At 45.0% G+C, this 26,870-nt stretch overlaps 1 protein-coding gene across 1 annotated transcript in view; it reads left to right on the top strand.

Moving 5' to 3' along the window:
• LOC123730786 (alpha/beta hydrolase domain-containing protein 17C) overlaps window positions 1–17,678 on the top strand; it is a 50,715-nt gene extending 33,037 nt beyond the window's left edge. The window contains exons 2-3 of the mRNA XM_045708747.2: window positions 4,706–4,885; window positions 13,386–17,678. Of these exons, the coding sequence (XP_045564703.1) occupies window positions 4,706–4,885; window positions 13,386–13,605 (400 nt within the window). The 3' untranslated portion in view covers window positions 13,606–17,678. The remainder of the gene's footprint in view (window positions 1–4,705; window positions 4,886–13,385) is intronic.
• Window positions 17,679–26,870: the final 9,192 nt, after the last annotated feature.

Here is a 26,870-nt window from a genome sequence, read left to right as displayed (position 1 = left end):
GAGGAGGTATCGTCTCCTTGTTGTACAGGGATGTTAGATAGGAGGAGGTATCGTCTCCTTGTTGTACAGGGATGTTAGATAGGAGGAGGTATCGTCTCCTTGTTGTACAGGGATGTTAGATAGGAGGAGGTATCGTCTCCTTGTTGTACAGGGATGTCAGATAGGAGGAGATATCGTCTCCTTGTTGTACAGGGATGTCAAATAGGAGGAGGTATCGTCTCCTTGTTGTACAGGGATGTCAGATAGGAGGAGGTATCGTCTCCTTGTTGTACAGGGATGTCAGATAGGAGGAGGTATCGTCTCCTTGTTGTACAGGGATGTCAGATAGGAGGAGGTATCGTCTCCTTGTTGTACAGGGATGTCAGATAGGAGGAGGTATCGTCTCCTTGTTGTACAGGGATGTCAGATAGGAGGAGGTATCGTCTCCTTGTTGTACAGGGAAGTCAGATAGGAGGAGGTATCGTCTCCTTGTTGTACAGGGATGTCAGATAGGAGGAGGTATCGTCTCCTTGTTGTACAGGGATGTCAGATAGGAGGAGGTATCGTCTCCTTGTTGTACAGGGATGTTAGATAGGAGGAGGTATCGTCTCCTTGTTGTACAGGGATGTCAGATAGGAGGAGGTATCGTCTCCTTGTTGTACAGGGATGTCAGATAGGAGGAGGTATCGTCTCCTTGTTGTACCGGGATGTCAGATAGGAGGAGGTATCGTCTCCTTGTTGTACAGGGATGTCAGATAGGAGGAGGTATCGTCTCCTTGTTGTACAGGGATGTTAGATAGGAGATATCGTCTCCTTGTTGTACAGGGATGTTAGATAGGAGGAGGTATCGTCTCCTTGTTGTACAGGGATGTTAGATAGGAGGAGGTATCGTCTCCTTGTTGTACAGGGATGTCAGATAGGAGGAGGTATCGTCTCCTTGTTGTACAGGGATGTCAGATAGGAGGAGGTATCGTCTCCTTGTTGTACAGGGATGTCAGATAGGAGGTATCGTCTCCTTGTTGTACAGGGATGTCAGATAGGAGGAGGTATCGTCTCCTTGTTGTACAGGGATGTCAGATAGGAGGAGGTATCGTCTCCTTGTTGTACCGGGATGTCAGATAGGAGGAGGTATCGTCTCCTTGTTGTACAGGGATGTTAGATAGGAGGAGATATCGTCTCCTTGTTGTACAGGGATGTTAGATAGGAGGAGGTATCGTCTCCTTGTTGTACAGGGATGTTAGATAGGAGGAGGTATCGTCTCCTTGTTGTACAGGGATGTCAGATAGGAGGAGGTATCGTCTCCTTGTTGTACAGGGAAGTCAGATAGGAGGAGGTATCGTCTCCTTGTTGTACAGGGATGTCAGATAGGAGGAGGTATCGTCTCCTTGTTGTACAGGGATGTCAGATAGGAGGAGGTTTTGTCTCCTTGTTGTACAGGGATGTTAGATAGGAGGAGGTTTCGTCTCCTTGTTGTACAGGGATGTTAGATAGGAGGAGGTATCGTCTCCTTGTTGTACAGGGATGTTAGATAGGAGGAGGTATCGTCTCCTTGTTGTACAGGGATGTTAGATAGGATGAGGTATCGTCTCCTTGTTGTACAGGGATGTTAGATAGGAGGAGGTATCGTCTCCTTGTTGTACAGGGATGTTAGATAGGAGGAGGTATCGTCTCCTTGTTGTACAGGGATGTTGGATAGGAGGAGGTATCGTCTCCTTGTTGTACAGGGATGTTAGATAGGAGGAGGTTTCGTCTCCTTGTTGTACAGGGATGTTGGATAGGAGGAGGTTTCGTCTCCTTGTTGTACAGGGATGTTGGATAGGAGGAGGTATCGTCTCCTTGTTGTACAGGGATGTTAGATAGGAGGAGGTATCGTCTCCTTGTTGTACAGGGATGTTAGATAGGAGGAGGTATCGTCTCCTTGTTGTACAGGGATGTTAGATAGGAGGAGGTATCGTCTCCTTGTTGTACAGGGATGTTAGATAGGAGGAGATATCGTCTCCTTGTTGTACAGGGATGTTAGATAGGAGGAGGTATCGTCTCCTTGTTGTACAGGGATGTTAGATAGGAGGAGGTATCGTCTCCTTGTTGTACAGGGATGTTAGATAGGAGGAGGTATCGTCTCCTTGTTGTACAGGGATGTCAGATAGGAGGAGATATCGTCTCCTTGTTGTACAGGGATGTCAGATAGGAGGAGGTATCGTCTCCTTGTTGTACAGGGATGTCAGATAGGAGGAGGTATCGTCTCCTTGTTGTACAGGGATGTCAGATAGGAGGAGGTATCGTCTCCTTGTTGTACAGGGATGTCAGATAGGAGGAGGTGTCGTCTCCTTGTTGTACAGGGATGTCAGATAGGAGGAGGTATCGTCTCCTTGTTGTACAGGGATGTCAGATAGGAGGAGGTATCGTCTCCTTGTTGTACAGGGAAGTCAGATAGGAGGAGGTATCGTCTCCTTGTTGTACAGGGATGTCAGATAGGAGGAGGTATCGTCTCCTTGTTGTACAGGGATGTCAGATAGGAGGAGGTATCGTCTCCTTGTTGTACAGGGATGTCAGATAGGAGGAGGTATCGTCTCCTTGTTGTACAGGGATGTCAGATAGGAGGAGGTATCGTCTCCTTGTTGTACCGGGATGTCAGATAGGAGGAGGTATCGTCTCCTTGTTGTACAGGGATGTTAGATAGGAGATATCGTCTCCTTGTTGTACAGGGATGTTAGATAGGAGATATCGTCTCCTTGTTGTACAGGGATGTTAGATAGGAGGAGGTATCGTCTCCTTGTTGTACAGGGATGTTAGATAGGAGGAGGTATCGTCTCCTTGTTGTACAGGGATGTCAGATAGGAGGAGGTATCGTCTCCTTGTTGTACAGGGATGTCAGATAGGAGGAGGTATCGTCTCCTTGTTGTACAGGGATGTCAGATAGGAGGAGGTATCGTCTCCTTGTTGTACAGGGATGTCAGATAGGAGGAGGTATCGTCTCCTTGTTGTACAGGGATGTCAGATAGGAGGAGGTATCGTCTCCTTGTTGTACAGGGATGTCAGATAGGAGGAGGTATCGTCTCCTTGTTGTACCGGGATGTCAGATAGGAGGAGGTATCGTCTCCTTGTTGTACAGGGATGTTAGATAGGAGGAGATATCGTCTCCTTGTTGTACAGGGATGTTAGATAGGAGGAGGTATCGTCTCCTTGTTGTACAGGGATGTTAGATAGGAGGAGGTATCGTCTCCTTGTTGTACAGGGATGTCAGATAGGAGGAGGTATCGTCTCCTTGTTGTACAGGGAAGTCAGATAGGAGGAGGTATCGTCTCCTTGTTGTACAGGGATGTCAGATAGGAGGAGGTATCGTCTCCTTGTTGTACAGGGATGTCAGATAGGAGGAGGTATTGTCTCCTTGTTGTACAGGGATGTTAGATAGGAGGAGGTTTCGTCTCCTTGTTGTACAGGGATGTTGGATAGGAGGAGGTATCGTCTCCTTGTTGTACAGGGATGTTGGATAGGAGGAGGTATCGTCTCCTTGTTGTACAGGGATGTTAGATAGGATGAGGTATCGTCTCCTTGTTGTACAGGGATGTTAGATAGGAGGAGGTATCGTCTCCTTGTTGTACAGGGATGTTGGATAGGAGGAGGTATCGTCTCCTTGTTGTACAGGGATGTTGGATAGGAGGAGGTATCGTCTCCTTGTTGTACAGGGATGTTAGATAGGAGGAGGTTTCGTCTCCTTGTTGTACAGGGATGTTGGATAGGAGGAGGTTTCGTCTCCTTGTTGTACAGGGATGTTGGATAGGAGGAGGTATCGTCTCCTTGTTGTACAGGGATGTTAGATAGGAGGAGATATCGTCTCCTTGTTGTACAGGGATGTTAGATAGGAGAAGGTATCGTCTCCTTGTTGTACAGGGATGTTAGATAGGAGGAGGTATCGTCTCCTTGTTGTACAGGGATGTTGGATAGGAGGAGGTATCGTCTCCTTGTTGTACAGGGATGTTGGATAGGAGGAGGTATCGTCTCCTTGTTGTACAGGGATGTTGGATAGGAGGAGGTATCGTCTCCTTGTTGTACAGTGATGTTGGATAGGAGGAGGTATCGTCTCCTTGTTGTACAGGGATGTTAGATAGGAGGAGGTATCGTCTCCTTGTTGTACAGGGATGTTGGATAGGAGGAGGTATCGTCTCCTTGTTGTACAGTGATGTTAGATAGGAGGAGGTATCGTCTCCTTGTTGTACAGGGATGTTAGATAGGAGGTATCGTCTCCTTGTTGTACAGGGATGTTGGATAGGAGGAGGTATCGTCTCCTTGTTGTACAGTGAGGTTAGATAGGAGGAGGTATCGTCTCCTTGTTGTACAGGGAGGTTAGATAGGAGGAGGTATCGTCTCCTTGTTGTACAGGGATGTTGGATAGGAGGAGGTATCGTCTCCTTGTTGTACAGGGATGTTGGATAGGAGGAGGTATCGTCTCCTTGTTGTACAGTGATGTCATGTTGGGTCAGGTATCTCCTAGGAGGATGATGGTAGTAGTCTGGGTCTGATCGATTCACCTTCATTTGTTTCTTTACTTTTTTTATCACCCCCTTTCCTTCATCTCCTTGTCCACAACTATTGGTCTGTCTCTCTCTCTCTCTCTCTCTCTCTCTCTCTCTCTCTCTCTCTCTCGCCTAACCCCTCTCTCTCTCTCTCTCTCGCCTAACCTCCTCTCCTCTCTCTCTCTCTCTCGCCTAACCTCCTTCCTCTCCAGGTATGGAGTGACCCCAGAGAACATCATTCTGTACGGCCAGAGTATCGGCACGGTACCCACGGTGGATCTGGCGGCGCGCTACGAGTGTGCCGCCGTCATCCTGCACTCACCTCTTATGTCCGGCCTGAGAGTGGCCTTCCCTGACACGCGCAAGACCTACTGCTTCGACGCCTTCCCCAGGTGGGTTATTATGGGGTGAGATGATGAGATAGTGGGTCGGTGGAAGTAGATGGAGTCTAGGGACAGAGGGAAGGGATGTTGGATGTGTTAGCTTTCTTGGCCTGTTGTCTTTGACTGACAGTTGAAATACAGCCATGTGCCACAGCCCTGATTTTGGATTTTGGGTAGGTAGTGTTATCTCTCTCCTGCAGGGTGCTGAGGGGATGTTAAAACCTGTTAGGGCTAGGGGGCAGTATTGACACGGCTGGATAAAAAACGTACCCGATTTAATCTGGTTACTAGTCCTGCCCAGTAACTAGAATATGCATATAATTATTGGCTTTGGATAGAAAACACCCTAAAGTTTCTAAAACTGTTTGAATGGTGTCTGTGAGTATAACAGAACTCATATGGCAGTCAAAACCCTGAGACAAATCCTGACAGGAAACTGAAATCTGATGTGTGGATATCACTTCAAACATTTGCCATTGAAACACACAGTGGCTTGCGATTCATTTAGCACTTCCTAAAGCTTCCACTAGATGTCCCCAGTCTTTACAAAGTGTTTTGAGCCTCCTACCATCAAAATTGACTGAAAGAGAGGATGTTTACCTTGGTCACAGGAAATGGGCCATTACCATTGTGACTTCGGCGCCCATGGGTACTCTCCCTTTTCGAAACGTTTTGAAAGACAATGCAACCATCCCAATGGAATATTATTGAAGCCCTGGTTGAAAAAGCCCCTAAAGATTTATGTTATACAACGTTTGACATGTTTGAACGAACTTAAATATATATTTTTTGCTCATTCCTGACGACAAGTCAGACGCACACGGTACATTTTCACTAGCCTTCGGAGCGCGCTAACGCTATTGGGACATAAATTATTAACTTTTTTGAACAAAACTACATTTGTTATGGACCTGGGATTCCTAGAAGTGCCTTCTGATGAAGATAATCAAAGGTAAGGGATTATTTACAATAGTATTTTTGATGGTTGATCGTTCCAAGATGGCTCAAAACATGTATAGCCTAGACTATTTTTCTGGGCATACCACGTCGTTTATTGCAAAGTGTGATTTCCCAGTAAAGTTATTTTTAAATCTGGCAAAGAGATGGCATTCAAGACATGTTAATCTATAAGTCTTTGAATGACAATATTACATTTTAACAATGTTTTCGAATAGTAATTTTGTAAATTGTAGCGCTAATAAACCGGAAGCATTTGAGGCAAAATATTTTCTGAACGTCATGCGTCGATGTAAAATGCTGTTTTTATATATAAATATGAACTTTATCGAACAAAAAATGCATGTGTTGTGTAACATGATGTCCTAGGAGTGTCATCTGATGAAGGTTGTCAAAGGTTAGTGCTGCATTTAGCTGTGTTTTGGGTATTTGTGATGCATGCTAGTTGCTTTGAAAATGGCTGTGTGATTATTTCTGGCTGGGTACTCTGCTGACAATCTAATTTACATTTTACATTTAAGTCATTTAGCAGACGCTCTTATCCAGAGCGACTTACAAATTGGTGCATTCACCTTATAATATCCAGTGGAACAACCACTTTACAATAGTGCATCTAAATCTTTAAGGGGGGGTTAGAAGGATTACTTTATCCTATCCCAGGTATTCCTTAACCTGTTAGGGCTAGGGGGCAGTATTTGCACGGCTGGATAAAAAAAATGTACCCGATTCAATCTGGTTACTAATCCTACCCAGTAACTAGAATAGCCATATACTTATTATATATGGATAGAAAACACTCTAAAGTTTCTAAAACTGTTTGAATGGTGTCTGTGAGTATAACAGAACTCATTTGGCAGGCAAAACCCTGAGACATTTTCTGACAGGAAGTGGATACCTGATGTGTTGTATTACCTTTAAACCTATGCCATTGAAAAACACAGGGGCTGAGGAATATTTTGGCACTTCCTATTGCTTCCACTAGATGTCACCAGCCTTTACAAAGTGTTTTGAGTCTTCTGGAGGGAGATCTGACCGAACAAGAGCCATGGAACGATGATGGCCCATTAGACACCTGGCGCGCGAGTTCATGTTGGGTACCCTCGTTCCAATACGTTATAAAAGAGTATGCATTCGTCCACCTTGAATATTATTCATGTTCTGGTTAAAAAAGGCCCTAATGATTTATGCTATACAACGTTTGACATGTTTGAACGAACGTAAATATATTTTTTCCCCTCGTTCATGAAGTGAAGTCCGGCGGGCTTAGATCATGTGCTAACAAGACGGAGATTTTTGGACATAAATGATGAGCTTTTTTGAACAAAACTACATTCGTTATGGACCTGTGATACCTGGAAGTGACATCTGATGAAGAGAATCAAAGGTAATGGATTATTTACATAGTATTTTAGATCTCCCCAACATGACGACTAGTCTGTATCGCAATGCGTATTTTTCTGGGCGCAGTGCTCAGATTATTGCAAAGTGTGATTTCCCAGTAAGGTTATTTTTAAATCTGGCAAGTTGATTGTGTTCAAGAGATGTAAATCTATAATTCTTTAAATGACAATATAATATTTTACCAATGTTTTCTAATTTTAATTATTTAATTTGTGATGCTGACTTGACTGCCGGTTATTGGAGGGAAACGATTTCCTCAACATCAATGCCATAGTAAAACGCTGTTTTTGGATATAAATATGAACTTGATAGAACTAAAAATGCATGCATTGTCTAACATAATGTCCTAGGAGTGTCATCTGATGGAGATTGTAAAAGGTTAGTGCATCATTTTAGCTGGTTTTATGGTTTTGGTGACCCTGTCTTTCAATTGACAAAACATTACACACAACTCTTGTAAATGTACTGTCCTAACATACTCTAAATTTATGCTTTCGCCGTAAAACCTTTTTGAAATCGTAAAACGTGGTTAGATTAAGGAGATGTTTATCTTTCAAAGGGTGTAAAATAGTTGTATGTTTGAAAAATTTGAATTTTGACATTTATTTGGATTCAAATTTGCCGCTCTTGAAATGCACCTGCTGTTGATGGAGTGCACCACGGGGGGGACGCCTGCGTCCCACCTAGCCCATAGAGGTTAAAGAGGTGGGGTTTCAGGTGACTCCGGAAGGTGGTGATTGGCTCCGCTGTCCTGGCGTCGTGAGGGAGCTTGTTCCACCATTGGGGTGCCAGAGCAGCGAACAGTTTTGACTGGGCTGAGCGGGAACTGTGCTTCCTCAGAGGTAGGGAGGCGAGCAGGCCAGAGGTGGATGAACGCAGTGCCCTTGTTTGGGTGTAGGGCCTGATCAGAGCCTGAAGGTACGGAGGTGCCGTTCCCCTCACAGCTCCATAGGCAAGCACCATGGTCTTGTAGCGGATGTTTTGCTTTTGCTGTAAAGCCTTTTTGAAATCGGACAACGTGGTTCGATTAAGGAGAGGTGTATCTATAAAACGGTGTAAAATAGTCATATGTTTGAGAAATTGAAGTTATAGCATTTATGAGGTTTTGCATTTAGCGTGACGCGATTCCACTGGCTGTTGATTAGGGTGGGACGCAAGCGTCCCACTGGCCCAGAGAGGTTAAGGTGCAGCAGTAGGTACGTAGGTAGGTAGTAACTCTCCATGCTAGCTAGCTTTGAAAGGATGGCGGCTGAGCTCACAGACCTATTGAAAAATAGGACTCCCAGGTCTCGGTCTCTGGCTGGCCTCTATCAGATACCTGTAATATCCATAAGGGTTTGTATTGTGTCCCCCCTGGTCATATACCATGAGCAGCTACTTCCTGTACTTTGCAAGGTAGAAAATAAGTCTTGGTTATCAGATGGAGAACAAGCTATTAGGATGAGAAATACTGTACATTTGGTGCAGGTGGGAGGAACAGATAGCATCAAACTGTTATCAGCCCTCAGCCCTGACACCTGTCGAACAATGGCATCAAACTGTTATCAGCCATGAGATCTGTGGGTAGAAGAGGAGGGGGGGTGGAGAGCGGGCTGAAGTTGAATCTGCAAGTGGCTCTCCTAAACTGGGACTGCTATAGAGGACTGCTATTGAGGCCTACAGGTAACTGCCAAAATAATGGAAACACTTGAGTAAATGAGGGTTCTGTGGTCTCTGTTATGGTGTGGAGAGCAATATCCTGGCATGGGTTAGGACCTCTCATCCCCTTAGAGGGTCTCTGTTACAGTGCCTTGCAAAAGTGTTCATCCCCCTTGGCATTTTTCCTATTTTGTTGCATTACAACCTGTAATTTAAATTGATTTCTATTTGGATTTCATGTAATGGACATACACAAAATTGTCCAAATTAGTGTAGTGAAATGGAAAAAATAGCATGTTTCAAAAAATTATAAAAAATAAAAACTAGAAAAGTGGTGTGTGCGTATGTATTCACTCCCTTTACTATGAAGTCCCCGGGTGCAACCAATTACCTACATAAGTGGCATAATTAAAGTCCACCTGTGTGCAATCTAAGTGTCACATAATCTACACACCTGTTCTGAAAGGGCCCTGAGTCTGCAACACCACTAAGCAATGGGCACCACCAAGCAAGCGGCACCATGAAGACCAAGGAGCTCTCCAAACAGGTCAGGGACAAAGTTGTGGAGAAGTACAGATCAGGGTTGGGTTGTAAAAAATATCCGAAACTTTGAACATCCCACGTTGCACCATTTAATCCATTATTAAAAAATGGAAAGAATATAGCACCACAACAAACCTGCCAAGAGAGGGCTGCCCACCAAAACTCACAGACCAGGCAAGGAGGGCATTAATCAGAGAGGCAACAAAGACACCAAAGATAACCCTGAAGGAGCTGCAAAGCTCCACAGCGGAGACTGGAGTATCTGTCCATAGGACCACTTTAAGCCGTACACTCCACAGAGCTGGGCTTTACGGGAAGAGTGGCCAGAAAAAAGCCAAAAGCCATAAGCAAATGCTTTTGGTGTTTGCCAAAAAGCGTATGGCAGACTCCCCAAACATATGGAAGAAGGCACTCTGGTCAGATGAGACAAAGATTTCGGTTTTTGGCCATCAAGGAAAAAGCTATGTCTGGCGCAAACCCAACACCTCTCATCACCCCGAGAACACCATCCCCACAGTGAAGCATGGTGGTGGCAGCATCATGCTGTTGGGATGTTTTTCATCGGCAGGGACTGGGAAATTGGTCAGAATTTAAGGAATTATGGATGGCGCTAAATACAGGGAAATTCTTGAGGGAAACCTGTTTCAGTCTTCCAGAGATTTGAGACTGGGACGGAGGTTCACCTTCCAGCAGGACAATGACCCTAAGCATACTGTTAAAGCAACACTCGAGTGGTTTAACCTCTTACATCTAGACCGCTCCAATATCCAATGATAGGGCGTGGTGCGAATTACAAAGTCCTCAAAAATCCCAAAACGTCAATTTTTCAAACATTACTATTTTACACCATTTTAAAGACAACTCTCCTTTATCTAACCACATTGTCCGATTTCAAAAAGGCCTTACAACGAAAGCAAAACATTTAGATTATGTCAGGAGAGTACCCAGCCAGAAATAATCACACACCCATTTTTCAAGCTAGCATATAATGTCACAAAAACCAAAACCACAGCTAAATGCAGCACTAACCTTTGATGATCTTCATCAGATGACACTACTAGGACATTATGTTATACAATACATGCATGTTTTGTTCAATCAAGTTCATATTTATATCAAAAAACAGCTTTTTACATTAGCATGTGACGTTCAGAACTAGCATACCCACCGACACTTCCGGTGAATTTACTAAATTACTCACGATAAACGTTCACAAAAAACATAATTATTTTAAGAATTATAGATACAGAACTCCGTTATGCAATCGCTATGTCAGATTTTAAAATAGCTTTTCGGTGAAAGCACATTTTGCAATATTCTGAGTAGATAGCCCGGCCATCATGGCTAACTATTTTGACACCCACCAAGTGTGGTACTCACCAAACTCAGATTTACTATAAGAAAAATTGGATTACCTTTGCTGTTCTTCGTCAGAATGCACTCCCAGGACTTGTACTTTACACCCAATGTTGTTTTGGTTCCAAATAATCCATAGTTATATCCAAATAGCGGCGTTTTGTTCTTGCCTTCAAGACACTATCCGAAGGGTGACGTGCCGGTGCGTATCGTGACAAAAAAATTCAAAATAATCCATTACCGTACTTCGAAGCATGTCAAACGCTGTTTAAAATCAATTTTTATGCGTTTTTTTTCTCGTAAAATAGCGATAATATTCCGACCGGGAGACGTCGTTTTCGTTCAAAGACTGAACATGTAAAATGGACTCTTCACGCGCGCACCCATTTCATTGTTCTCAGATCGACCACTAGCCAAATGCACTACTGTTTTTCAGCCAGGGACTGCAGAGTCATCATTCCCCGTTCTGGCGCCTTCTGAGAGCCTATGGGAGCCTTAGAAAATGTCACGTTACAGCAGAGATCCTCTGTTTTTGATAAAGAGGGTATAGAAGGCCAAGAAATGGTCAGAGAGGGCACTTCCTGTTTAGAATCTTCTCAGGTTTTGGCCTGCCATATGAGTTCTGTTATACTCACAGACACCATTCAAACAGTTTTAGAAACTTTAGGGTGTTTTCTATCCAAATCTACTAATTATATGCATATTCTAGTTTCTGGGCAGGAGTAGTAACCAGATTAAATCGGGTACGTTTTTTTATCCGGCCGTGAAAATTCTGCCCCCTATCCCAAAGAAGTTAACTGACTTGCCTAGTTAAATAAAGGTCAACAAATGTTGTTGTTTTTTTTAAATAAAAAAAAATCGGCCAAATCGGCGTCCAAAAATACCGATTTCCGATTGTTATGGAAACTTGAAATCGGCCCTAATGAATCGGCCATTCCGATTAATCGGTCGACCTCTAGTGTATATATCATATGTAGTGCACATAAGGTGCGCACACCCCCTCTGTATGACGTGTAGTTAATGGTTTGGCAGCGTGCTGTGTGGAGTCAGTCTCTACACCCCTGCTGTTACTGCGCCGCTACAAGACGGAAGATGGATACACTACTAATGCCCCCAAGGAGGTCCATTTGTCTTAATGTGTTTGTCTTCCCCACTCTCTCCCTTTTCTTTCTTTCTCTCCCTTTTCTCTCTTTCACTCCCTTTTCTCTCTTTCTCTCCCTTTTCTCTCTTTCTCTCCCTTTTCTCTCTTTCTCTCCCTTTTCTCTCTTTCTCTCCCTTTTCTCTCTTTCTCTCCCTTTTCTCTCTTTCTCTCCCTTTTCTCTCTTTCTCTCCCTTTTCTCTCTTTCTCTCCCTTTTCTCTCTTTCTCTCCCTTTTCTCTCTTTCACTCCCTTTTCTCTCTTTCTCTCCCTTTTCTCTCTTTCACTCCCTTTTCTCTCTTTCTCTCCCTTTTCTCTCTTTCTCTCCCTTTTCTCTTTTTCTCTCCCTTTTCTCTCTTTCTCTCCCTTTTCTCTTTTTCTCTCCCTTTTCTCTCTTTCTCTCCCTTTTCTCTCTTTCTCTCCCTTTTCTCTCTTTCTCTCCCTTTTCTCTCTTTCACTCCCTTTTCTCTCTTTCTCTCCCTTTTCTCTCTTTCTCTCCCTTTTCTCTCTTTCTCTCCCTTTTCTCTCTCTTTCACTCCCTTTTCTCTCTCTTTCACTCCCTTTTCTCTCTCTTTCACTCCCTTTTCTCTCTCTTTCACTCCCTTTTACTCCCTTTTCTCTCTTTAACTCCCTTTTCTCTCTTTCACTCCCTTTTCTCTCTTTCACTCCCTTTTCTCTCTTTCACTCCCTTTTCTCTCTCTTTCACTCCCTTTTCTCTCTCTTTCACTCCCTTTTCTCTCTCTTTCACTCCTTCTCTCCCTTTTCTCTCTTTCACTCCCTTTTCTCTCTCTTTCACTCCTTTTTCTCTCTTTCTCTCCCTTTTCTCTCTTTCACTCCCTTTTCTCTCTTTCTCTCCCTTTTCTCTCTTTCTCTCCCTTTTCTCTCTTTCTCTCCCTTTTCTCTCTTTCTCTCCCTTTTCTCTCTTTCTCTCCCTTTTCTCTCTTTCTCTCCCTTTTCTCTCTTTCTCTCCCTTTTCTCCCTTTCACTCCCTTTTCTCTCTTTCACTCCCTTTTCTCTCTTTCACTCCCTTTTCTCTCTTTCACTCCCTTTTCTCTCTTTCACTCCCTTTTCTCTCTTTCACTCCCTTTTCTCTCTCTTTCACTCCCTTTTCTCTCTCTTTCACTCCTTTTCTCTCTCTTTCACTCCTTCTCTCTCTTCTCTCTCTTTCACTCCTTCTCTCCCTTTTCTCTCTCTTTCACTCCCTTTTCTCTCTTTCACTCCCTTTTCTCTCTTTCACTCCCTTTTCTCTCTTTCTCTCCCTTTTCTCTCTTTCTCTCCCTTTTCTCTCTTTCTCTCCCTTTTCTCTCTTTCTCTCCCTTTTCTCTCTTTCTCTCTCTCACTCCCTTTTCTCTTTCTCTCGCTGTCTCTCCCTTTTCTCTCTCTTTCTTTCCCTTTTCTCTCTTTCGCTGTCTCTCTGCCGCGCGGGCTCTCGCTTTGTTAAAGCATTGATAAAATGTAACCCCTTCTCTCTCCCCAGCATCGACAAGGTGTCCAAGGTGGTGTCGCCGGTGCTGGTGATCCACGGCACGGAGGATGAGGTGATCGACTTCTCGCACGGCCTGGCTATGTACGAGCGCTGCCCGCGTGCCGTGGAGCCCCTGTGGGTGGAGGGCGCCGGGCACAACGACATCGAGCTCTACGCCCAGTACTTGGAGCGACTCAAGCAGTTCATCTCCATTGAGCTGCCCACATCCTGATCTCCCTTGGCCTCCTCCACTAAAACCTAGAGGGGGGCTGCGTATCAAGTCTAAAATGGCTTCCTTTTTTCTTTCCTTGATCTGTGCAGAGAGAAGTTGATTGGTGGAAATTTGATACCTGAAATCCACCATGTTGGTTTGTATTGTTTATCGGTGCAGATGTTGGAGAGGAGGGGAGGAAGTGTTGAGATGCTTCCCCCAGGGCTTAACCAGGTCAGGCTGAGCTGAGCCAGGCCAAGGCATCCCCGGTGCTCATATGTGGACAGGTCTCTTTGCCAAGGAGCTAGGGCCCGCTCAGTATTTGCACTTGCTCTTCAATCTGGATCTCGATTTGATTCTCCTTCTCTCTCTCGCTCTATCTCTGCCGGTGGGGATGTGATAAATTCCCTCTTGTTCTCTCCATTTCATCTTTTTCTCTCTCTTATGCTCATGATTGATTGACTTTGTATTCTTTTATACCTGATGAAGAACAATCTGTTTTGCACCTCAGATACATGATTGATGTTCTTGCTTGTTTGTTTTTGTTTAAAATTGTTTAGTATTTTTTTTTCATTCAGGGTGAATTCAAACGAATGCACTTTTATTGTGCAGATATTTTCAGGTAATCAAACTGTATGTTCTGATGTATGTTTTTTGTTCTCTTATTGACATTCCATGTGTTTCACAACACAGAGAAACTCATTCCCATCTTGTTTTCAAGGCCAGTGTGTGTGACCGTGTGAGAGATGGGTGTGGTTGAAAAACGTCATTACCCAGCTCACCCCTGGGTGTCTCACCTCTGTAACAGTGCTCTTGTTAACTGGAGGTCATGTGGAAAGAAGGGCCAGGTGTTTTTCCTCAACTGGGGTTTTCAGTGAGGGACACCACCTGACCCTAATGATGACACTAGGCCATGTATCAAATAAAAACACACTTACAATGTACTGTAATTGAACCTGTGTCCCAGGACTGAATCAGCCCCTGACCTCGCGGCCTGGATTTGAACACCCCTATGGAGAATCCCAAATCAACCCCTAGCCAGTACTGTCTCTAGACACACCTGATCAACCCCTAGCCAGTACTGTCTCTAGACACACCTGATCAACCCCTAGCCAGTACTGTCTCTAGACACACCTGATCAACCCCTAGCCAGTACTGTCTCTAGATGACACCTGATCAACCCCTAGCCAGTACTGTCTCTAGACACACCTGATCAACCCCTAGCCAGTACTGTCTCTAGATGACACCTGATCAACCCCTAGCCAGTACTGTCTCTAGATGTCACCTGATCAACCCCTAGCCAGTACTGTCTCTAGATGACACCTGATCAACCCCTAGCCAGTACTGTCTCTAGACACACCTGATCAACCCCTAGCCAGTACTGTCTCTAGATGACACCTGATCAACCCCTAGCCAGTACTGTCTCTAGACACACCTGATCAACCCCTAGCCAGTACTGTCTCTAGACACACCTGATCAACCCCTAGCCAGTACTGTCTCTAGACACACCTGATCAACCCCTAGCCAGTACTGTCTCTAGACGACACCTGATCAACCCCTAGCCAGTACTGTCTCTAGACGACACCTGATCAACCCCTAGCCAGTACTGTCTCTAGACACACCTGATCAACCCCTAGCCGGTACTGTCTCTAGACACACCTGATCAACCCCTAGCCAGTACTGTCTCTAGACGACACCTGATCAACCCCTAGCCAGTACTGTCTCTAGACACACCTGATCAACCCCTAGCCGGTACTGTCTCTAGACACACCTGATCAACCCCTAGCCAGTACTGTCTCTAGACGTCACCTGATCAACCCCTAGCCAGTACTGTCTCTAGACACACCTGATCAACCCCTAGCCAGTACTGTCTAGACATCTAGAGACAGTACTGGCTAGGGGTTGATCAGGTGTGTCTAGAGACAGTACTGTCTCTAGACACACCTGATCAACCCCTAGCCAGTACTGTCTCTAGACACACCTGATCAACCCCTAGCCAGTACTGTCTCTAGATGTCACCTGATCAACCCCTAGCCAGTACTGTCTCTAGATGACACCTGATCAACCCCTAGCCAGTACTGTCTCTAGACACACCTGATCAACCCCTAGCCAGTACTGTCTCTAGACACACCTGATCAACCCCTAGCCAGTACTGTCTCTAGACACACCTGATCAACCCCTAGCCAGTACTGTCTCTAGATGACACCTGATCAACCCCTAGCCAGTACTGTCTATAGACACACCTGATCCACCCCTAGCCAGTACTGTCTCTAGATGACACCTGATCAACCCCTAGCCAGTACTGTCTCTAGATGTCACCTGATCAACCCCTAGCCAGTACTGTCTCTAGATGACACCTGATCAACCCCTAGCCAGTACTGTCTCTAGATGACACCTGATCAACCCCTAGCCAGTACTGTCTCTAGATGTCACCTGATCAACCCCTAGCCAGTACTGTCTCTAGATGTCACCTGATCAACCCCTAGCCAGTACTGTCTCTAGACACACCTGATCAACCCCTAGCCGGTACTGTCTCTAGATGACACCTGATCAACCCCTAGCCAGTACTGTCTCTAGATGTCACCTGATCAACCCCTAGCCAGTACTGTCTCTAGATGACACCTGATCAACCCCTAGCCAGTACTGTCTCTAGACACAGCTGATCAACCCTTAGCCAGTACTGTCTCAAGACACCCCTGTAGATCTGAAAGGAGCAGATTTAAACAGTTTTCATGTTTTTCTGCCTTGCTGTTCGGAGGAATTTTTTTTTACCATATTGCTAAGACCTTTCCATTCATTTCAGATCTAGAGGTATGCCTTGGTCGTAGGAGTTGATTTGGGATTCAGCACCAGTGTAGATGTTTTTCTTCAGAAGTTTTCCATGAAGCCATTTTGTTCGTCTGTTCAGAATTAAGATTGTGTTTAACGTAAATGCTTTGGGTTGCTGTTTGTCAGTATGTACCTGTTCCTTTCATTTCAACACTACAAATAAAGCCTTAAGTCTGTGGACATTTCACCCTAACATTCCTGTAGACTTGAGTTGGGGAGTCTCATGGTCTGCAGGGGGACTGACTGCTGCTATCGGTTCGGTTGGAGGGATCTTCTCAATCACTGTGAAAAGATGTTTTGGGGTAATACTTCACCTAATGCAATCTCAATGAGTCTTCACATGTAGATGAGAGATTTTTGAGCCATCTCACCACCTTTTGCAGATTCTGGCTGTATCCCTTTTTCCTAGGGGTAAGGGGGGATTCCCCCCCAACAGACCTCTTCCCTGCTTCCCATCTCGTTTCACTCCAAAGAACTCTGCAAGTGTCACCAAGACTACGTTTTGGAAGAAACACTGCATGCAAACAACTTTTCATAAAGGACATTTTGAGTGTAGAGAGTGAAGAAGCCAGAGGAATCACTGGGTTGAAGTATTCTGCAGATGTTCTCAGCTGGAAAAAGAGAAACGCTACACTGCTCAGTGTCCTTTTCGAAGGAGGAGGTATAATTGAAGGATATGTACGTAGCAACTTGTGATTAACGTTTTGACTGATCAGTGTATTGCTGTGAGGTGATGGCTGTATTTTGCGGTCGTGGTTGGGTTTTCGTGTGATGAGTAAAAGATTCTAGTGTTTTCTCGTCATAACTTACTAAGGGGCCTATGTTTTGACACAGCGAGCCCTTTTACTTAACATCTAGTTTTTTCTGCTTGTCTTTTTTAAAAAACGAAAAACTCCTTTAGTCCCATTTATTGTTTTGATACTGACATTTTTACGATGTTATTTTCCAGTAAATGTTGATAGATTTACACTCTAATGCCGGTTGTCAGAACCATATGTAATGTATCTATATATCCTCTATACATAATATAAAACATTGATTTAAGGGCTATTCTAGCCTTCTTGAGTTTAACACTGGAGTCACAGTATGCAAATCTAATGCATAAAAAAAACTAGTGGGTACAGAGGTTTATTAGTGTTAAACTGACAAAGAAAAAGCCTTAAATGTGCCGTGCTACAGATTGTCATTCATGTTGGCTGTGTTGCTTTCAGGCAACACGGTGGATGTTTTAATGCTTAATGGAATAAAGAATGCATGGAATTACATATACTTGTCTGTTCTATTGTTTTTAAACGTATTATCTCGGTCTACTACTGTGCTGATGTTCCTGTCCATGTTCTAGCATCCATGAAGGACCATTTATTTTTACTTTATTTTACACCTGAGTAAATGAGGGATACAAGGTATTTTGAAAGCAGTTGCTTCCACACAGGTGTGGTTCCTGAGTTAATTAAGCAATTAACATCCCATCATGCATAGGGTCATGTATAATAATGCCCAGTTGATTATTATTTTGGCTACCATGGCTAGAAGTGATCTGTGACTTTGAAAGAGAGGTCTCAAAGGAGCATAGGGGCTTTAAAGGTTGTGTGTGTCTGTCACCAGATCTCAACCCAATTGAACACTTATGGGTGCAACTCTATATTAGGAAGGTGTTTTTAGAGGCCACTAGTCATGCGTTGCTCAGTTTACTAAACTCTCGTTGAATAATCACCTCCATGGTAGCCTGGGATAGTAAGCTTTATAGCTAGTTACTAGCTTTATTATAGTTACAGTATATTGGGTGGCAGGTAGCCTAGTGGTTAGGCTAGCCTAGTGGTTAGGGGTGTTGGGCCAGTAACTGAAAGGTCGCTGGTTCGAATCCCAGAGCCGACTAGGTGAAAACTCGGTCTGTGTCCATGTGCAAGGCTCTTAACCCTAATTGCTCCTGTAAGTCTCTCTGGTTAAGTGACTTGCTAATCTGCTAAAATGACATAAAATACAGAGTACTGTAGGTTATAGGCAATACTCTTTCAGTGTTATGAAATCTCTGTAGTCCAGGGATGGCGAGGGGAAACTTGAAGCCTCTTGTGAGAGTATAGGAGCAGCGTGAGTAGTGCGAGAGTGTACACTGGCCAGCTGCCAGGCTTAGGGGCTCCAGGCGAGGAAGGGGAGGTGAGCCAGCAACCTGTTTTACATGTCTGGGTGTCTGCCTGGAGGCTGGGAGCTGGGGTCTGGGGCAGTGTACAGACAAAGATATGTGTTATTGAGGTGTTTACCTGATATGACTGTTGCCATCTGGGGTCTGAAGCCTTATGTAGTAGCTACTATACAGTGCATACGAAGGATTGGTCCTTGGAGCCGAATAGCAGTGTTTACCTCTAATTGAATAGGGAGCCGGATTGGTATTTTTTAATTTTATTTCACCTTTATTTAACCAGGTAGGCAAGTTGAGAACAAGTTCTCATTTACAATTGCGACCTGGCCAAGATAAAGCAAAGCAGTTCGACAACATACAAAAACAGAGTTACACATGGAGTAAAACAACATACAATCAATGATACAGTAGAAACAAATAAGACTATATACAATGTGAGCAAATGATGTGAGATAAGGGGGGTGAAGGCAAAAAAGGCTATGGTGGCAGAGTAATTAAAGTATAGCAAGTAAAACACTGGAATGGTAGATTTGTTATTTGAAGAAAGTTCAAAGTTAAAATATAAATAATATGGTGCAAAGGAGCAAAATAAATAAATACAGTAGGGGAAGAGGTAGTAGTTTGGGCTAAATTATAGATGGGCTATGTACAGGTGCAGTGATCTAGGAGCTGCTCTGATAGCTGGTGCTTAAAGCTAGTGAGGGAGATAAGTGTTTCCAGTTTCAGAGATTTTTGTAGTTCGTTCGTTCCAGTCATTGGCAGCAGAGAACTGGAAGGAGAGACGACCAAAGGAGGAGTTGGCTTTAGGGGTGACCAGAGAGATATACCTGCTGGAGCGCGTGCTACAGGTGGGTGCTGCTATGGTGACCAGTGAGGGGGGACTTTACCTAGAGCCAATGTATTTGGCGCGGATTATGAAGCGAAGGCCAGCCAACGAGAGCGTACAGGTCGCAGTGGTGGGTAGTATATGGGGCTTTGGTGACAAAACGGATGGCACTGTGATAGACTGCATCCAGCTTGTTGAGTAGGGTATTGGAGGCTATTTTGTAAATGACATCGCCGAAGTCGAGGATTGGTAGGATGGTCAGTTTTACGAGGGTAAGTTTGGCAGCATGAGTGAAGGATGCTTTGTTGCAAAATAGGAAGCCAATTCTAGATTTAACTTTGGATTGGAGATGATTGATGTGAGTCTGGAAGGAGAGTTTACAGTCTAACCAGACACCTAGGTATTTGTAGTTGTCCACAAAATTTAAGTCAGAACCGTCCAGAGAAGTGATGCTGGACAGGCGGGCAGGTGCAGGCAGCGATCTGTTGAAGAGCATGCATTTAGTTTTACTTGTATTTAGGAGCAGTTGGAGACCACGGAAGGAGAGTTGTATGGCAATGAAGCTCGTCTGGAGGGTTGTTAACACAGTGTCCAAAGAAGGGCCAGAAGTATACAGAATGGTGTCGTCTGCGTAGAGGTGGATCAGAGCTTCACCAGCAGCAAGAGTGACATCATTGATGTATACAGAGAAAAGAGTTGGCCCAAGAATTGAACCCTGTGGTACCCCCATAGAGACTGCCAGAGGTCCGGACAGCAGGCCCTCCGATTTGACACACTGAACTCTATCAGAGAAGTAGTTGGTGAACCAGGCGACGCAATCGTTTGAGAAACCAAGGCTACTGAGTCTGCCGATGAGGATGTGGTGATTAACAGAGTCAAAAGCATTGGTATGACTATGTTGCGTCTACATACTGTACAGAGCCACTTGTTAAAAAGGGTTTCATTTGTGTGGTGTGGTGGCAGCAAGCACAATTGAAAGTTAGAAGAAAATCTAACATAAAAAAGGACACGTGAGTTTTCATATCAAAGTCCCAAGATGTGAGAATTCACTGTAGAACTTCAGGAATGTATTACATTTGCATTGGGGATTATGATCAAGCACGTTGACACTTGATCTGAGAAAACACTAGCCATCCAGTGGACCCAAGCACTGCAACAACTACGTTTAACAAGCACTGCAACAACTACGTTTAAACAAGCACTGCAACAACTACGTTTAAACAAGCACTGCAACAACTACGTTTAAACAAGCACTGCAACAACTACGTTTAACAAGCACTGCAACAACTACGTTTAAACAAGGACTGCAACAACTACGTTTAAACAAGCACTGCAACAACTACGTTTAACAAGCACTGCAACAACTACGTTTAAACAAGCACTGCAACAACTACGTTTAAACAAGCACTACAATAACTACGTTTAAACAAGCACTGCAACAACTACGTTTAAACAAGCACTGCAACAACTACGTTTGAACAAGCACTGCAACAACTACGTTTAACAAGCACTGCAACAACTACGTTTAAACAAGCACTGCAACAACTACGTTTGAACAAGCACTGCAACAACTACGTTTAACAAGCACTGCAACAACTACGTTTAAACAAGCACTGCAACAACTACGTTTAAACAAGCACTGCAACAACTACGTTTAAACAAGCACTGCAATAACTACGTTTAAACAAGCACTGCAATAACTACGTTTAAACAAGCACTGCAACAACTACGTTTAACAAGCACTGCAACAACTACGTTTAAACAAGCACTGCAACAACTACGTTTAACAAGCACTGCAACAACTACGTTTAAACAAGCACTGCAACAACTACATTTAAACAAGCACTGCAACAACTACGTTTAACAAGCACTGCAACAACTACGTTTAACAAGCACTGCGACAACTACGTTTAACAAGCACTGCAACAACTACGTTTAAACAAGCACTGCAACAACTACGTTTAACAAGCACTGCAACAACTACGTTTAACAAGCACTGCAACAACTACGTTTAAACAAGCACTGCAACAACTACATTTAAACAAGCACTGCAACAACTACGTTTAAACAAGCACTGCAACAACTACGTTTAAACAAGCACTGCAACAACTACGTTTAAACAAGGGCATTTGTAGTTTAGTTTTTATCTTAATACACATATGGGTAATTCCACGGTTACAGAGGGATGTTGAGACTCAGACTTTTCACTTTAAAATGTATGCCAAACAAAAAACAATGATTGCAAAGAGCAGTGCAGATGTAAAGGTTGGTAACAGAATGACTGCACCAACAGCACAAACGGTCATTCTGTTACCAACCTTTGCATCTGCACTGTTATACGAGTAAATGTGTTTTTGTAAAATGTTCAGTGTAAGTTAAAAGTTGTCAAGTTGAATGTCTGTAACTTTGCAATCATTGGGTTTTGTTTGGCATACATTTTAAAGTGAAAAATCTGAGTTTCAACGTCACTCTGTCACTCTCATATCTAAAGACAAGCTCTGTAGCTGCAGTGATCTATTGAAATGTCCTTACTACTCTCTCCTCCTCTCCCTCTCACTCCCTCCCTTGCTCGCTATACCATCCCCAAACTAAAGTAGCAGCACAAACATCAAGTTAAATGTAATCATCCCATGCAGATTTGACTGCTCAAGTCCTTCAGTAATCAATGTGTAGGCTAATTAAATATTTTGTCTAATTCCAGCATTCCTCAGATAATGCCATAAATCTACAAGGATTATTTAGTAGGAAATTACTGATTAACCAGCTAATCCATTTCTGGCCCTTGATAGATTTAAGTGATCCTTTAACCACAGGTTTAGGATCAGTTGATCATCCCCACATTTGAACTTGAAGTTAATTTCTCTTAGAGGTCATGGGCTGGTCACATCCGTACTGTACATGACGTGTGAGATGTGGAAAAGGTCTGGATGTGTGGTAGGGTGATTAAGGTTCCTGTGAACCTTTTTCCCTGGTGCAAGACAATGACCCTGGCTGGCTGTTTCCTCAGACCATCTTCCTCACTGGGAATTCTGTAATTCCCACACTCAGCTGGAATGAACACTGATTACGCACACTTCCCCATAGACATAGAGACAAAGACATACACACTCACCTCCTGAAAGATTTACAGAGACACACTTTCCACATACGCACTCGCACACACTCCCAGATACCCACACACGTCCTGAAACAGACAGACATCCCACAGCCCACCAAATCCCATGGGCATCCTCAACTAATAATGTAATGTCTAGCCTGAGCAGTGAGTTGTCCACTACCCTCAAGTCAGGTTCTATCTTCAGGGGAAATGTAACAGGCTTTCAGCCTGAGCAGGTTACTAACCTTCATAGAAGAGTGAGTCTAATGATTAAACTGTAGTGCTTGGGTTTCCTTTTGTTCTAGTAATCTAACATTTTTAGACATCCTATTGATTTATCTGTTTTCTTTGAGTTTCTGGCGATTACCCTGAAACTTCTGAAGCAACATCGACCTGAGGGAGTGCACCATCCAGGTTCCTGAGGAGATCTTGAGGAGAAGATGGGGATGGATCGTCTACACCCTCCGAAAGGCCCCCTTCATCCCCACCGGGCATAGACATGCTCTATCCTGGAGCCCACAAGGCCCCTCCATCCCCACCGGGCATAGACATGCTCTATCCTGGAGCCCACAAGGCTCCTCCATCCCCACCGGGCATAGACATGCTCTATCCTGTAGCCCACAAGGCTCCTCCATCCCCACCGGGCATAGACATGCTCTATCCTGGAGCCCACAAGGCCCCTCCATCCCCACCCGGCATAGACATGCTCTATCCTGGAGCCCACAAGGCTCCTCCATCCCCACCGAGCATAGACATGCTCTATCCTGGAGCCCACAAGGCTCCTCCATCCCCACCGGGCATAGACATGCTCTATCCTGTAGCCCACAAGGCTCCTCCATCCCCACCGGGCATAGACATGCTCTATCCTGGAGCCCACAAGGCCCCTCCATCCCCACCGGGCATAGACATGCTCTATCCTGGAGCCCACAAGGCCCCTCCATCCCCACCGGGCATAGACATGCTCTATCCTGGAGCCCACAAGGCTCCTCCATCCCCACCGGGCATAGACATGCTCTATCCTGGAGCCCACAAGGCTCCTCCATCCCCACCGGGCATAGACATGCTCTATCCTGGAGCCCACAAGGCTCCTCCATCCCCACCGGGCATAGACATGCTCTATCCTGGAGCCCACAAGGCCCCTCCATCCCCACCGGGCATAGACATGCTCTATCCTGGAGCCCACAAGGCTCCTCCATCCCCACCGGGCATAGACATGCTCTATCCTGGAGCCCACAAGGCCCCTCCATCCCCACCGGGCATAGACATGCTCTATCCTGGAGCCCACAAGGCCCCTCCATCCCCACCGGACATAGACATGCTCTATCCTGGAGCCCACAAGGCCCCTCCATCCCCACCGGGCATAGACATGCTCTATCCTGGAGCCCACAAGGCCCCTCCATCCCCACCGGGCATAGACATGCTCTATCCTGGAGCCCACAAGGGAAACGGAATAGAGCACGCCCACGCAACACTGTAGGTGAGAGCTTGAGGCAATAGAGAATCCTGGAGGCTGGAGAGGTACTTACTTAGGAACTTAACAGGATTAGGTACAATGTGGAACATAAGTCTTCCACAAGACAGAACTACTTGGAGATGGTGTTCCATGACAGACCACAGCCCTTCATCTCATTTCCCACTGTAATTCTCCAGGTTTCCTTTTAGTCTGGAGATAAGTACCTGAAGAAGAGTGGGAATAGGGTTGACAAATTTCAGTACCTTTCCCAAAGTTCCCAGATGTTCCAGAAATCCCAGTTGGAAGATCAGCAGGAAATCCAGAATCCTCCAACCAGGATTTCTGGAAAAAGTAGGAATTTGTGAAAATTGCATACATTATGCAACCCTACATGGGATGGAGAGGAGTCATCGATGGCCTATGCTCCCTGCAGGAGTAAAGTAATTTCAATGTTCTTCCACTTTGTTGTATGTGTAGTAGTCAGATTTTTTCCAGTAGACTTCCTTTAGCTTGTGGATATAAATCCAATAACATATTGTTGATGTGGACATTCTTTCCTAATGTATTTAGGTATTACTCTACACACAAGCACGTGCTCTAGCGTACCTACCGAGAAACAAGTTGGAAAAACTCAACTCTATCAATGAACAGTGAGGGGTTCTTCCACCTTGAAGTAGTTGTCAATGACAGTAACACTAAGGTATATTCAAAGCATGCATGTCTCACTGCTAAGCCATTCTCTGCTCTCTTTCACTCCATCTTGCCTTCCTCTCTATCTCACCCGCTCTCTCTCCTCTCTCCCTGTCTTCTCTTTCCCTGTCTCACTCCTTCTCTTTCCCTGTCTCACCCCTCCCTCTCTCTCCCTGTCTCACCCCTCCCTCTCTCTCCCTGTCTCACCCCTCCCTCCCTCTCTCCCCGTCTCACCCCTCCCTCTCTCTCCCTCTCTCTCTCACCCCTCCCTCTCTCCCCGTCTCACCCCTCCCTCCCTCTCTCTCCCTCTCCCTCTCACCCCTCCCTCTCTCCCCGTCTCACCCCTCCCTCTCTCTCTCTCTCCCTCTCACCCCTCCCTCTCTCTCCCTCTCCCTCTCACCCCTCCCTCTCTCCCTGTCTCACCCCTCCTCTTCGTTGCAGCATTGATAACGTTCTCAGCCTTCATTATCCCAATTCCTTACAATTCTGAAGATGGACCGCTACTGGCACACACTCACCCCGTGTCTCAGCTGATGGAGGTCATTGTAGAGGAAATGGAAGCCCTCTCCTGGAACTGGCCTCACACTGAGGGAGTTCCTGACAACTGTGGAACAGGCCTCACACTGAGGGAGTTCCTGACAACTGTGGAACAGGCCTCACACTGAGGGAGTTCCTGACAACTGTGGAACAGGCCTCACACTGAGGGAGTTCCTGACAACTGTGGAACAGGCCTCACACTGAGGGAGTTCCTGACAACTGTGGAACAGGCCTCACACTGAGGGAGTTCCTGACAACTTTGGAGCAGGAGCTCACTATCTGACATGGTTTCCAAAAATGTGGAACGCACTCACTGACTCAGTTGTTCTCTATAGCAACACAACACACTGCCAGAGGAGGGTTGGTAGGAGGGAAGGAGAGGGAGGAGGTGGATGGAAGGAGGGGTTTCAGGCAACGTTTCATAATCAACTGATTAAAAGTAATCATGTAGTTCATAGTCTATTCATAACACTGTTTATAGCCTTGATAATTTCAATGGGAAATAGGCTAATTATTCAGCAGTGTTTATCCTACTCATCTATCGAGACTTTGGGTGGAAGGAGGGGATTGGAAGGAGGGAAGGCGAGGGAGGAGGGAAGGTGAGGGAGGAGGGGGTGGAAGTATGGAAGGAGAGGGAGGAGGGAAAGAGGGGGGTAGAAGGAGGGAATGAAAGGGTGAGGGGACACAGGGACCAGTGTTCCCTTCCAGTTCCTCTCTATCAGTAGCCTAAAGTAACTCTCTCTCTCTCTCACACGCACATGCACAGGAGGTGGTCAGAGTTGTGCAAATTGAGAGATGACACATTGTGATTTTTTCTGTTATATATCTTTCCTTTGGATTGGCCATTTTCGACACAATCTTGCATGAAGAGTTATAATTGGACATACATTGCCAGGTGGTTTCAAATTATTTTTGTTTGCAGCTTTATTTTTTGGGGCTATTGGTTTATGTTTTACTCTTTTAACATTTAGGCTACCCATGCTGTACGTTATGCAAGTAACGGCGGCAGAGTCTAGTAACTAAAAACCCTGGTCTAGTTGAACACCTGTATAGATAGCGTTCTAACACCGTAAATGCCGGGTGCCCAGCCCGGCCATGTGAATTCAAATGTCCTCTCACAACGACACCGGGAGAGAGCGAGGAGGAGGAGAGGGAGATCTGTAACGTTCTCCTATTAGCCGGTGCGACTGAAAGCCAACAATTCAGTGAGGATAATCCGTCTCCAGCAACAACAAGGAGGCTAGGCCAAATATGTGCGCCGTATTTAATGAGGACCTCTGACTGTGTGGAAATTACATTACTATAGTATACTTTTTGATTGCGATAGTAGGCCTATCATGCATTTTTGAAAACGCATCGTTGTCTATACTGTGATACAGTATCTTCGAGCGGAGATGGGAGCTGTATAGCAGTGAGGAGCTAGGTTTTTAACTCGGAGCATGCCTCGGTGCCACAGTGTCTCGGTATTAGGTAAACATGACGGGGCCGGCTGCCAAACGCCGGTGATAATTCCCCCAGCACTGTCCCTTGTTCCTGCTCTGAAGTTAGACTGCTAACGTCTGACACACAGACGCACAGCGCTCTTTAGCTCTGGTGGGTCTCACTTTATTCAGTTATCAATCGGCATTGATCAGGCAACGTTTCATAATCAACTGATTAAATGTAATTCTATAATTCACAGTCTATTCATAACTCTGTTTATAGCCCTGATCATTTA

Source organism: Salmo salar, chromosome 26, assembly GCF_965601325.2.
Source record: "Salmo salar chromosome 26, fSalSal1, whole genome shotgun sequence".
Classification (NCBI taxonomy): Eukaryota; Metazoa; Chordata; class Actinopteri; order Salmoniformes; family Salmonidae; genus Salmo; species Salmo salar.
This window is presented reverse-complemented; position numbering and strand designations above follow the sequence as displayed.